This window comes from Sinohyriopsis cumingii, chromosome 12 (genome assembly GCF_028554795.1).
Source record: "Sinohyriopsis cumingii isolate HCF-2022 chromosome 12, ASM2855479v2, whole genome shotgun sequence".
Classification (NCBI taxonomy): domain Eukaryota; kingdom Metazoa; phylum Mollusca; class Bivalvia; order Unionida; family Unionidae; genus Sinohyriopsis; species Sinohyriopsis cumingii.
This window is the reverse complement of record NC_142972.1, coordinates 18,204,786-18,218,700: the sequence shown is the minus strand read 5'-3', so window position 1 is coordinate 18,218,700 and position 13,915 is coordinate 18,204,786. Positions and strand designations below refer to the sequence as shown.

General features: G+C 34.3%; 1 protein-coding gene across 1 annotated transcript; it reads left to right on the top strand.

Moving 5' to 3' along the window:
* The first annotated feature begins 2,672 nt into the window (after positions 1-2,672).
* LOC149786044 (kelch-like protein 25) lies at positions 2,673-5,176 on the top strand. The gene is made up of 2 exons (XM_089976328.1): positions 2,673-2,853; positions 3,248-5,176. The coding sequence occupies exon 2, from the start codon at positions 3,257-3,259 to the stop codon at positions 4,697-4,699; it is 1,443 nt and encodes a 480-aa protein (XP_089832454.1). The 5' UTR covers positions 2,673-2,853; positions 3,248-3,256; the 3' UTR covers positions 4,700-5,176.
* The last annotated feature ends 8,739 nt before the right edge of the window (positions 5,177-13,915 follow it).

Below are 13,915 nucleotides of genomic sequence, written 5' to 3'. Positions count from 1 at the left end.
CCTTGATTCAAACAGAATGCCTTTTCCACTAACAAACTCTGTTCTACTTTGTTTCCTGTTTCTAATTGACCCAGGCTTTAGTAAACATATATCATTGTTAGTGTACGGCTCAAGATTGATATCTAAGGTCATATGGGGCTAAGATTACTTTCTCTCACTGAATCCTGTATGCTGTTACTGTTCTGGCTTTAACGCCATTTTTCAGCACATGATAAGTAATACATGGCGGGACGTATCTCTGATGGAGAAGGAAACCGGAAATCCTCGGGAAGAACCATCGACCCACGGGAAGCTACAGGCATGCTTTCTCACAAATCCACGCTGACCGAGACTGAGACTTGAGTCCATCGTGTAAAAAGGCATGCTTCGGTTATGGTACGCTGTATAAGAGTGTGTCCACTTGAATAACGAAACGCTTCAAATGCTTACCAGATTTCCAGAGTACGCTGCTTTATTTTGTCTTCACTTTTATCGAACTATTGCTCTGCAGGAGTAAGTTTACGTTTCTACAAATAAAACTGAATTCAATTTTTGTTTACTTGCAGACATTCAAGGTAACATTTTTCTATATTTCTTGGAACCCAGCTGTCACAGAAAAAAAAGCGCAGAAAATAAAACCATTCTTCTAACGTGACAACTTGAGGAGTAGCAATCGTTGCAAATTCGACAGTAAACTTTATTTTTAAAAAATGGTTAATTAATAGTTTTGTCAACACTAATAAATATTGCCTTACGTTGAAACACAGAATGAAGTCGTTGAACCCAGGAAGAGGAAATGGTACGATATAATGAACCCATTATAATACAATATACGCAATTAAAGGAATTCCCATAAGACGACGAAGGAAGTCGAAACACAACTTTTATTTAAGATTCAGTTTGAAAAACATTATAAATACTGTTAATTACACTTTTAGCTTTGTCCAGTTTCCACAACCAAAACACGTGTAATGAGAATGAGACGTGTATTATCTGAAATTGTTTTTTGTTTGTGACGGGTTTTATCAAACGCTAAAGCTTGTCGTTTTTGTAACGTACGGTTTGAAAACTTTTACAATAGATTAATCAACATCAACGTGTCTGTTGAAATGTTTTTTTATTAAATGGTGAAAATTATTCTCAGTAAGACGCTTCTTGCTTGTGTTCAGAAATGATTATTTGCCCGGCGTCTTGCAAAGTTTTCATAGTTGCATGGGCAAGGATTTTGTTACGTCTACCCCACCCCTCCTCACAGAACGAATATGTACTTTTGTTATAATAACCAATAATTCTAAATAAGTCTTACTTCCTTTTTTGTCACAAGTCTGGTCTTACATGATGCGTCTTAGCTCAAATTCAAATTCATATCTCCCATGCAAATTTACAACTGAAGGACTGAAGATTGATGTTTAGCGTTTACTCAAATAACAAAGTACGTGCTCACTTTAATGTCTTAAGGAAAAACACTGTTATCATTACTATTTATGGAAATCTATTCCTGTACAAAGGTGTTTACAATCTATTTTATTTATCGTTCGCATTAACAACAAGGGATCCATGCTATCAAGGTAGGAAGAGCGTCAAACCAATAATCTAAGGTTCGCATGTTGACACCCGTTCAGGCGTGCACGGGTGGGCTGCATTGGTGTGTACTTCAGGAAGATACTAAGCACCCATTTCCTCACCATTATATAGCCAATTATGTATTAAAAGTACTCATACAAACAAATTAATCACAACGGCATCATCTTGGAGAGTAATATGACGTATAAAGAGAGGGAAAAATTCATCTTCAAAATATTCAACATACTTTTTAAAATTAATTTCATAAAGTCTGCTTTTAATTTAAATTGATACTGATTTTCAAAGTTATTATATAATTATCTAAAATACGTTTAGTTGTCTAAGTGTCTATGGTGTGTTCAGCTAATTATATGACGTCAGCAGTCACTGCTGGCATGTATGGTTTAGTTCTTAGGAGTAACAAACATATGGATGTAGTACAGACAGGGTTAATTACAAACCACATCTAGTGATACATTTTGCTTGCCGCTATCACAGAATAATATATCTTCTCAAGAGATGTGTCAATGAACCATGCTTTTTTTTCAAAAATGAAATTTTATTCCACATTTTTTTAATGAACACAAATCATACACCTACTCAGATGAAGCTGCTTTCTCCCTCATGGCAGATGTTGAACATTAAAAATACGCATATATGACTGCAATGAGCATTCGGTTTAAGACCATTATCTTAGGTATCATCTTAGTTTCACAAAGATTAGTAGATTAGAATATAATCCTTTAAACCTAACGAAAAGGTATAAAACGTATATATATATATATATATATATATATATATATATATATATATATATATATATATATACACACACACACACACACACACACACACACCGTCACTGGTAAGATTCCTAGCATTGGAAATATAAATAGGCGTTATCGTCCACGATGGCGAGGTATGTATGTGTAACAAATTATACTTCCGGGTGTTTGAATAACCGCTGTGATTTTCCATGGATCTGTTGCTAATCTGATTCCTATTTTTAACTATATAGGTACGCTGATTTTAATAAGCGCATGATCTAATAGGCAAGCGGTATCTCCTCGGGGATTTCCCCTGCCACAGGTTTTCATATCATCAAGTCTATTTTAAGCGTCGAAACAGTGCGAGGCAAGGTATAATAAAAACCTTGTGTTGTGAATTGTTTATAACTTTCCGCCAGTTGCTATAATACGATATCAAAACAGACTTTACTGTCGACAATATTGTGAATGAATATTACTATAAGTGTGATTGTGACGATTTTAATATACTGAGGAATATTCCAGTCAAGGGGTATAAAAAAACGTAAGTCCATTTTTGCATAACAAATACTTAATAGGTAGGCTATCTTATTTGTCATCTTGGATTCTCAGTGTTAGTATAACTTTAGCACGGATAATATACAGCCTGCTATTGTCGGACGTGCGCATCTGAGAGAGAGAGAGAGAGAGAGAGAGAGAGCTACTTGCTGATAGAAATATTCAGATCACGAGAATACATTTTTGGAGTATAAACATAGACTGATGCCTTAGAAATCATCAAGTCAGTTATTGACTTTATTATTTAAAATGTAACTATGTGTGACATTTCTTGCAAATTTCTTTATGCAAATGCAGTATACGCATATTCTTCAACACTGTTTCTAATGTGTATGAGCAGTTGCTTATTATTATTATTATTATTGTCTTTTTTGTCGCAGACTTGTACTATGACTCGAATGGCATGTCGACGATCTCTTTCCGCTCCCAGCAAAGAGAATGATGTGGGGATGTCTAACCATAAGAACCAGTCTGAATGCATTGAAATACCTCACCCGAAGGCATGCCCTGCCATTGCAAATCTCGGGGCGGCTCAATGCAGGAACCCTTCCCAAGATGCACTCGATATGGGCCAGCATTGTCATCCCTCCCTTCGAGGGCTTGTCAACGGTCATTGTTCCAATGTATTAGAATTTTTCAAAGACATCCCACAGGATGTCCGGAAATGTCTTGTTGAATTTCTGTCATCTGGCGTAACTGGCGACCTCGACATACACGAAGAAAACTTTCACCATTTTTTTCACGTTGCCAACCATCTTAATTTGCGAAGACTACTACAGTGTTGCGTGCAGGTGTATGAGAAAGGAGATAAAACTAGAATCAAAGAGAAAATTGGTATGTGTGAATGTATTTATTATTTGGAACAATCAGTTGCAACAGCGTATCGAAGAGAAACGTCAGTTCTTTGGCATGAAAAGGACTCGGATTCGGATCGAAAGTTTCAAGTTCTGTTCTTGACCAAAGATAAACACGCAAGAAAACAACCTATTGCAGTGATAGACTTTGCAAGAGAGTTCAAGATATATAAGCAGGACATTCCAAAGGTGCAGAGAGTTGGCGTTGGTTTCGTTGCCTGTGCATTCGAGCAAGATGGCTGTCCTTACATATTCGTATCTGGTGGCGAGGAAAAGAAAAATAGTCAAATCTGGCAATATGATGTGATTTTGGACAAGTGGTCAAAAGCAGGAAAGATGTTACACTGTCGATCACGTCATCTTATGGTCGCCGTGAAAGATAAGATTTATTTAATCGGAGGACAAAATGTAGCATGTATCGAAGAGTTCGACCCCATCAGTGGAAAATGCGTCGAGATTGGATCTCTTTCTGTTGCAGCATGGTCTACAGCATGCGCAGTTTACAATGAAACTATTTATATTTTCGGTGGAAAAAATCATGCAGGCCGCATTTCTACGGTGCAAAGTTTCAACTGCAAAACGAATCGGATAGCAAGACTCGATGACCTTCCTTGCGCATGTTCAGGAAGTCAGGCTGTTGTTCTTGGTGACTTTATCTATATAGCGACCACAGAAGGTCACATGATTCGATTCAAGCCGGCAGATGGGAGTTCTGAGCTCTGTGCTTTGCAACCATGTGCGAGAAGGCACTTTGTAATGTTTGTACGCAATGAAAGAATATATATGACTGGGGGTGTGAGACCATCCGGCGAGGAAAGAGGTGATGAGAGCCATTTGTATAAATACAGTCCAGAAACAGATATCTGGAACGATGTTGCGACACTTTCAACGTCACTTCCTGTATACACATGCTGCACTGTTCGCTTCTCAGGAATGTGCAAAATAGTGCCGTTTGAGAAATTTCGATCAATACGATGACATTTTGTTTTAAATACTGCAAAATTTGCCGTGATCTTTTGAATGATCAATTAATGTAGCAGCTCTTTGTAGTTTGACATTGTACTATCAGCTGCAAGTTTTATTGTATTCTAATACGGTGTTTTATGTTATATGTATATACAAACACACACACACCAACACACACACACACATACAAACAGTGTGTAACCCTATAATCGACTGATTGAAAGAACGAAATCCTTTACATAGTGAAAGAAATAGGTACTTAATAATCATGGGATACTGAAAATGAAATATGACGTATTTGTATCGCTGACGGATAAGTGTTGCTGATAACCTCTCTTGCGTGTGACGGCTATCACCTTACCATATACAACCATACCTGTCTGACCGTGTCGTAGGGACCGTCCAACACGGAAATTATTATTATATCGAAGATAATAGTAGACAAAATTGTAGTCATATTCTGGTGTGAATAAAAGTTTAGGCTACATACGTTTTTCTTTGCTTCAAATAGAAATTATTGATGTTGTTGTTGATGATGACGATGATGAATCAGATGAGGAGGAGGAAGAGGAGGAGACGATGATAGTAATACAAATAATTAATTACTCGTGGGATTCAAGTTTAAAATCTAAGATTTTATTCATAGACGTTAAATACGATTCATTCTATGTACATACCATTAATTGATAAACTTAGTATGCATTATTAAATTCTTTTCACAAATGTAATGAAATTAAAATGAATCGAGGGATGTTATCTTAACTCCACATACAATATTATATTACTAACCCCAAGAGCCTCAACTACTGGATGTTTTAAGGAATACAGAAAGGACAGAGAAAAGAAACAAACCTGATGGCAAAATTTAATGATGTTTTGCAGAGCAGGATGTTTTATATTATGTTTTGCAACTTAAACAGTAACTTAGACTTTCTCTCTGCAGGACCGGATCAGGTGAAATGATTGGGGTGGGGTGTCCGAAATTAAAAAAAGGCCCTAACTTTCCTCGCAAGGGCACCAAAGCAAAAGTCTTTTTGTTTATTTACTCAAGGTGTTCATAATACCCAAAAAAGTGCACAAGAATAAAATGATGGTCAAATTTCAAGTGACAAGTGACTGTATGTTTGTGTGTGTGTACGTTTTTTCTTGTTGTTTTAGCCTGGGGGAGGGTGGACCTGAAACCTCGGATCCCTCTCCCTGGATTCGGTCCTGCTCTGTTTCATGTTCTCTACTTGTAAATTTCTTTGTTTGTACTGTCCATGTTTTGCCTTAATTCTTTTCTTTTAAAAAACCCAGATCAAATACATTACTTTTGGTCTTGCATTAATAGCTTTTCAATCAAAGTCATATCGGGATTTTCAAATGCTTTGCACTGGATGTTATTACATAAAACAAAGTCTCGATCCTTTTTGAATGAATTGAATTATATATTCGTTTTTACCTGTCTCGTTTTGTAGCAAAACAGTCCGATACAAAGACTAAATTCTACTTTTGATTTCTCACCAATATAATTAGGTCTTAATTGGGGAAGTTAAAGGGTATGGCCGAATGCAAAGAATTAAATTGAGCGAATTATTATTTTTATTATTATTATTATTATTATTATTATTATTATTATTATTTTGTTTTTACTGAAAAGAGGAATTAAAGTGTAACCAACAGTACTTGGATAATACTTATGTTTTGTGATGGATTTTTGGGATATATCACTATTAAGGTAATTTTGCTGACTATAGAGAAATGTTAAAATTTAAAATAGTCAACACTGTAAATAACTTCTGACAATTGGAAATGGATGTACAAATTATGACACTCTTTTCAACGCCAACGAGAATGCCAGTGTTAAGGCAGTTTGTATCTGTGCAGTTTTCTATTTCTGGAAAAAGACTATGAATATTTAAAAAAAAATCATATTTCACACGGGAGCACATAAGTGATATTGACTTAGGGTACACAAGCGATATTGACCCAAGGTACAAAAAAGTGATATTGCCAGGGTACACATAAGTGTTATTGTCAGGGTACACATAAGTGATATTGACTCAGGGTACACGTAAGTGATATTGACATGGTACACACAAGTGATATTGATCTAGGGTGCATACAAGTGAAATACGTTATACAGATCCATTTATTTTTTGAGATTAGAAATACCATTTTAATACTGTTTCGTGACATATAACTTCCATAGCTACAACAAGTTTGGAGTTTTTGGCCCAAATGTTGACATTATTTTCAGGTCTTCAAAATGTAAATTTAAAAAAAAAATCACAATTGAGTAAAACTGGTCCTTATAAACGAAATAATGATTTTGTAAAGAAATATAAAATCATTCTAATTAGGTCAAGCATATCAAAAAAGTTTAATTTGTTATGAGTAGGGCAAGATAATAATTTAGTTTGGGCCTTTAATTTGTCACCAGTGGTATCACAATCCACAGAGACCATTGTCTTGCTTGAGAAATTGCCACCAATCTTTGCAGCGATGCATAATATTTCAAGGTCGCTACTGACAGAGACAATGGAAACTTATTAAAATGTGCAACTTTAATAATCTTTTTAACTGGTCAGTACTCTAATTAAGCTAACCGTCTCTTTGTGGATCATATTTTAGTCCTATAGAAAATCATTAACATTTGTTTCCTTGATTTGTTAAGCAGCGGTGAATGTTGTTCGTTTTCAGTATAAAGGAGCATTAAGACCTAAACAAGAAACGAACTTCTTATTGAGCTCAGCCTCTGGGCATTTGTGTCAGAGAACCAAACAGAAACGTGTGATTTGGCCCGTTACTGAAAGTCAAGCTAGTTATTTCTTTCAAATGCAACACTTTCGAGAAAATGTAAGATAACATTCATTTTGGATAAGCTACGTCCAAGCTGGTTGTAATGGTGTAAAATTTTTGTTGGTGTTTTGTCGCAGCACATTTTTTTTTCGTGATTAGAGTGAACATAACCATTCAGGTTGACGTATGGGCTAGGCTAGCAATAAATTGGTAGCTTGCGACGGTTAACCTCTCTTGCGGGGAATGAGTAAATTCGAATTAGGACCCGCCAGTATTACGGTCCGACAGATATATTATCAAGTTCGACAAGTCAGAAACAAATTTTTGGAAATATTGGGCCATTTGAAATTAGGTATCATACAATGAAATTGTCCAGGAATAATTATTAATATAGGCGGAAAAGACATAATTATTTCAGTTTCAATGGGATTGTTAAATATTTGGCGGAGAATGTCATTCCTGATTGGCTAAGCTAAACGAGGGTGTGTATTTCCCAGAACGGCTAATTGCATTTCGCAATTATTTTCTAAGAGAAAGTATATCATTCAAATGTCATGTTCAATTACATTTTGTTTAAGTAACTGATTGACTGGGTATATTTTACTTACGTGGGTTGGTGTTGTTATATTCTTTATCTTTGCTCAGATCTCTAGTATTCCATACATTAATTTCATACTTTATTTTTATTCTTTGCTCGATTCGGGCAATAACACAGTCTTCCATCATCTCCTAGACAAAGAGAGCCAAACTACCGCCGCGTAGCAATTTTTAGTTAACCATGATTTTTAATTAAGCAAAATCGTAGATTTCCGCCACGATTTTAATCTTGGGGAATTATACATTCCCACCATGATTTTTAATCTTGGGAAATCATCAAATCCCACCATACAGTTGTGATTTTTAATTTTAGAAAATGATACATTCCTACTATAATTTTTTATCAGGAAAAATTCCCACAATGCTTTTAAAATAATTCTTTAACCAAATTTATCCAGGCACGGTTCAGACCCCACACTCATCGCCATCACCTGCCGTGCCTCAGTCAAGTTTGATTTAAAATCGACACAGCTATATTACATGCAACAGAAGACAATGGTGGGTACAACATTTAAATCCTATATACAGATGGACAACATAGAATATTCTCGACATCCTTTCAAAGGTGCATACATGTTTACATATATCTGCACCCAGTATTCTTCAAGGAGAATAGCCTGGAATACCTATGCGACCCTTGTTCAGGGCGCTACGAGAACACATATTAGAACGGACAGAAAAAGGAAACTACATATCACAACAATGTGAGCGTTACACGTGTCTTATATGAAATACATAACTGTTAGAACAACAATAACACCAACAAATGTTGTAATATACTACAATGTTTACATCATTTGCTGTCTAGATCGTCCAATTCCTTCATTAATAAAGAACAGTGACCATGAGAACACGAAAGAAGTGCTTCTTCCAGGGCCTTTCTCACATACTAACGATATTTACGTCTTTCTCATATTATATAAATAACCATCTTGTTTCTTCTTGCTAGCATCGTAAACTAACCACAGAGTGAGAGCGAACTGTTACTGCTATAGGAGGGTAGCTATTTACCTCCGCACGGCAGAAACAAACGCAACTTTCACCCCGAATCGGTATTATGTACTATCTTCTACATCAGGATCCTGGAAAACCAATGAAACCCGTTAAACATGTCGTATCTAAAAGAACCATACTCAGTTTAAATATGCCGAGCAATAAAACTCACAGAAAAATACGACATATGTTCGATTTTATCTTTATTAATCTCATGATAATCATTTCTAAATTGCTGTGTTACAAAGTTAAAGTAAGACACCGATACAAATTAAAACAGAATTAAATGGTTTCTTATGTAAAGAAAATTGTTCACTAAGTGATAGTTTTATGCAAGTAGATTTTAAACTGAGAGTATTACCTTTATTTTAGAAACTAAAATCATACATCAAACCAAATCCATTTATATAAAAAATGGATGCGTACCTTCAATGGTTTAATACATAAAGCCCGATTAGTTTTTGTTGTTACTAAAACCGTGGGTTTAAATACAATCACTGGATATCAAATCATTGCCCTGGGTAAAATAATAGGATTCGCTTTAACTTCATTGTGTGTATTTAACATTGGTATAGATTCTAACTAGTCGCGATCAATCTTTCTGTTTAACATTCTCATCTTCATCAAATCTTCCTCGTTGCCTTATTCTTTGCTCTCCTCATTGACAAACAGCTGTGGTTAAATAACCCTATTCCATGTTATGGATCAATATTGTAGAAAACTATACAGCATTGCACTGTACTATTTGCAAGGCTGGTAAGCATTACCTGTTGAATTAGCATATCGTTGTGTAACATATCAATTCGGTTGTTATTTATAGACTGACAACAAATCCCCCAAGCAGCAGAATAAAGCTTGTTCCTGTCAATACAGTCATGTGTCACTGATGATAACTGTTTCTGATAGTTTTCCTAACCTTTTTACCTTATTAAGAGTAATGGAAAATTTCATTTGATGATTCATTCGGACACTGCATGCAGCGAGATGTTAGTAGTCATGTCATCTATACTGTATTTATTAATGCGCAGATATATGTTGTAATAGACCACGTGATCTGGGAACATGATATTCTTACTATAGGTAACTTATTGTTGGCCAATTTCAAGCTCTAAGGATTAAATAAATCAACTCAAAATACAATCAAGAATACAAAGAAATAGCTTTAGTTTCATAAATAAAAGATCATTACACTGAAACAGCCATTGCTGCTGAAAGAAAGTCCTTAATTTAAAGATACGAGATGTTGGGCACATTAAGAATTTCATGATGGAACCATAACATAACATTGTAAATTACATTAATGGATTCTCAGTTTCACAACCGTCGCAAATTTACCCGGTACATTTGGTGACCTAGGTTCCATCTCCGAATTACGAGAGATTATCGTCACCCATCCAAAGTCATTGGTTTTCCCTGCGATTTATTGTTCTATTCATTCGAGAAACATTCCAGGAAACCACGTGACCTATTTGTAGAGCTAGATTTATCTTTCTAGAACTTACGATGTAAGCGACGGACAATAATATTTAAAAATAGAAACTACCAAATATCATCGGTTTACATTCACAGCTTAAATAGTTATAAATTCGATATTTAACTTAAGTTTCCATCCGTTTTAATATTGATTAGAGAATTTCATAACATGTATATACTGATAGAATGGGCCAACGTGTAAGGGCTTCATTGTCATATGTTGTTCCAACGTTTGTTTCCATTCAACCAGTCTTTCATTTCAGATGATATTTTTACAGTAGCACATTGAAAAATGTATTTGCATTTGAAGGACATCCCATATGTAGGATGTATTTTTGTTTTCTGTATGCTATTGGGATATCAAAAGTTGCAGTTACAAAGTTTCAGAAGTTACTAAAAACGCTATAGAAATAAGCGTGAACACGATCACGTGTTATTTGCTTTTCCTCAAAGAAAGGGACTTCGTTCAATGCTCTACAGTAATCACTGTATTATGGACTTCGTTAAATGCTCTACAGTAATCACTGTATTATGGACTTCGTTAAATAATATACAGTAAACACTCGTTAATACTATACAGTAAACACTGTATTATGAACTTCATTGAATATTATACAGTAAAAAATGTATTATGAACTTCGTTAATACTATACAGTAAACACTATATTTTAGACTTTGTTAAATACTTTAGATCAGTATAATACTAAGTGTGTGCATGTGTGGGGTGGGGGTGGGGGTGCGGAATGGGCGTTTGCCCCGGGCGCCTGAGGTCCTGGCGCACCAACACCACGGGCTCTTTGGACCTTGATCTTCGTCCCTGGGAACCACTTACATTTGGTGGTCCACTTTTCTAGAGCAAACGCTATATTATGGACCTCGTTAAATACTATGTATACAGTAACTACTTTTTTATGGACTTATTTAAGTACTATACAGTAAACACTATAAAATGGATTCGTTAATATTATACAGTAAACACTATAAAATGGATTCGTTAATATTATACAGTAAACACTATAAAATGGATTCGTTAATCTTATACAGTAAACGCTATATTATGGATTTCGTTAATCTTATACAGTAAACGCTATATTATGGATTCGTTAATCTTATACAGTAAACGCTATATTATGGATTTCGTTAATATTATACAGTAAACGCTATATTATGGATTTCGTTAATAGTATACAGTAAACGCTATATTATGGATTTCGTTAATATTATACAGTAAACGCTATATTATGGATTTCGTTAATATTATACAGTAAACGCTATATTATGGATTTCGTTAATAGTATACAGTAAACACTATAAAATGGACTTATTTAAGTACTATACAGTAAACACTATAAAATGGATTCGTTAATATTATACAGTAAACACTATAAAATGGATTCGTTAATATTATACAGTAAACACTATAAAATGGATTCGTTAATCTTATACAGTAAACGCTATATTATGGATTTCGTTAATCTTATACAGTAAACGCTATATTATGGATTCGTTAATCTTATACAGTAAACGCTATATTATGGATTTCGTTAATATTATACAGTAAACGCTATATTATGGATTTCGTTAATCTTATACAGTAAACGCTATATTATGGATTCGTTAATCTTATACAGTAAACGCTATATTATGGATTTCGTTAATATTATACAGTAAACGCTATATTATGGATTTCGTTAATAGTATACAGTAAACACTATAAAATGGACTTATTTAAGTACTATACAGTAAACACTATAAAATGGATTCGTTAATATTATACAGTAAACACTATAAAATGGATTCGTTAATATTATACAGTAAACACTATAAAATGGATTCGTTAATCTTATACAGTAAACGCTATATTATGGATTTCGTTAATCTTATACAGTAAACGCTATATTATGGATTCGTTAATCTTATACAGTAAACGCTATATTATGGATTTCGTTAATATTATACAGTAAACGCTATATTATGGATTTCGTTAATCTTATACAGTAAACGCTATATTATGGATTCGTTAATCTTATACAGTAAACGCTATATTATGGATTCGTTAATCTTATACAGTAAACGCTATATTATGGATTTCGTTAATCTTATACAGTAAACGCTATATTATGGATTCGTTAATCTTATACAGTAAACGCTATATTATGGATTCGTTAATCTTATACAGTAAACGCTATATTATGGATTTCGTTAATCTTATACAGTAAACGCTATATTATGGATTTCGTTAATCTTATACAGTAAACGCTATATTATGGATTCGTTAATCTTATACAGTAAACGCTATATTATGGATTCGTTAATCTTATACAGTAAACGCTATATTATGGATTTCGTTAATCTTATACAGTAAACGCTATATTATGGATTTCGTTAATCTTATACAGTAAACGCTATATTATGGATTTCGTTAATCTTATACAGTAAACGCTATATTATGGATTTCGTTAATCTTATACAGTAAACGCTATATTATGGATTCGTTAATCTTATACAGTAAACGCTATATTATGGATTTCGTTAATCTTATACAGTAAACGCTATATTATGGATTCGTTAATATTATACAGTAAACGCTATATTATGGATTCGTTAAAATACAGTAAAAACGGTATGATGCCTTACTGTGAACTATCCGCATCACAGAACAATGCACGCTCTCGATTAATACAAAATGTATGTAGCACCTGTCTGAATATCTGATTAAATTTCTTATTGACGCGATCTTTAGGATACTGACAGCACTTCTAGTGTTTAGCTGAAGATGAGAAGACAAGTTCATTAGGGGCTAAAGATTAGTGCCTCGTATTGCATCTGATATAAAACATGTTTATGATATGGTATGCTGTATAGAGATGTGTCCACTTGAATAGGTAAACGTTGAATGATCGTCTTCACTTTCGTCGAATGTTTGTTTTGCAGGTGTCACTGAATTCAACATTTTTAAATCAACATTTTTTCTCTGATTCCTTCGAACCTGACAGGCTGTTACTATATAAAAAGCACAGATAATAAAATCTGGGGATCTAAGCACTCATTTCAAATTCAGTCCTAAACTAAGTGTTTAACACAATACTGTAAACACTAGTAAATATTTACCTTACCTTGAAGGAAGCTGTTGAATCCAGGAAGATAAAACGATGTAACATTATTATCCCATTAGAAACAATACGTAATTGTACACTCGAAAAGCGATAAGGAAAGCTAAAACACAACTATTAGTCAGGATTGTCTTGGAAAGCACGGTATAAATTACTAGTAAATATGGGTATCGCTTTGTCCAGTCTCCATCATGAGAATGCGACCATGCACTATCTGAAATTGTACAGTGCTAGTGACGTCTTTGGAATACACTCAAACTTACCATTTATG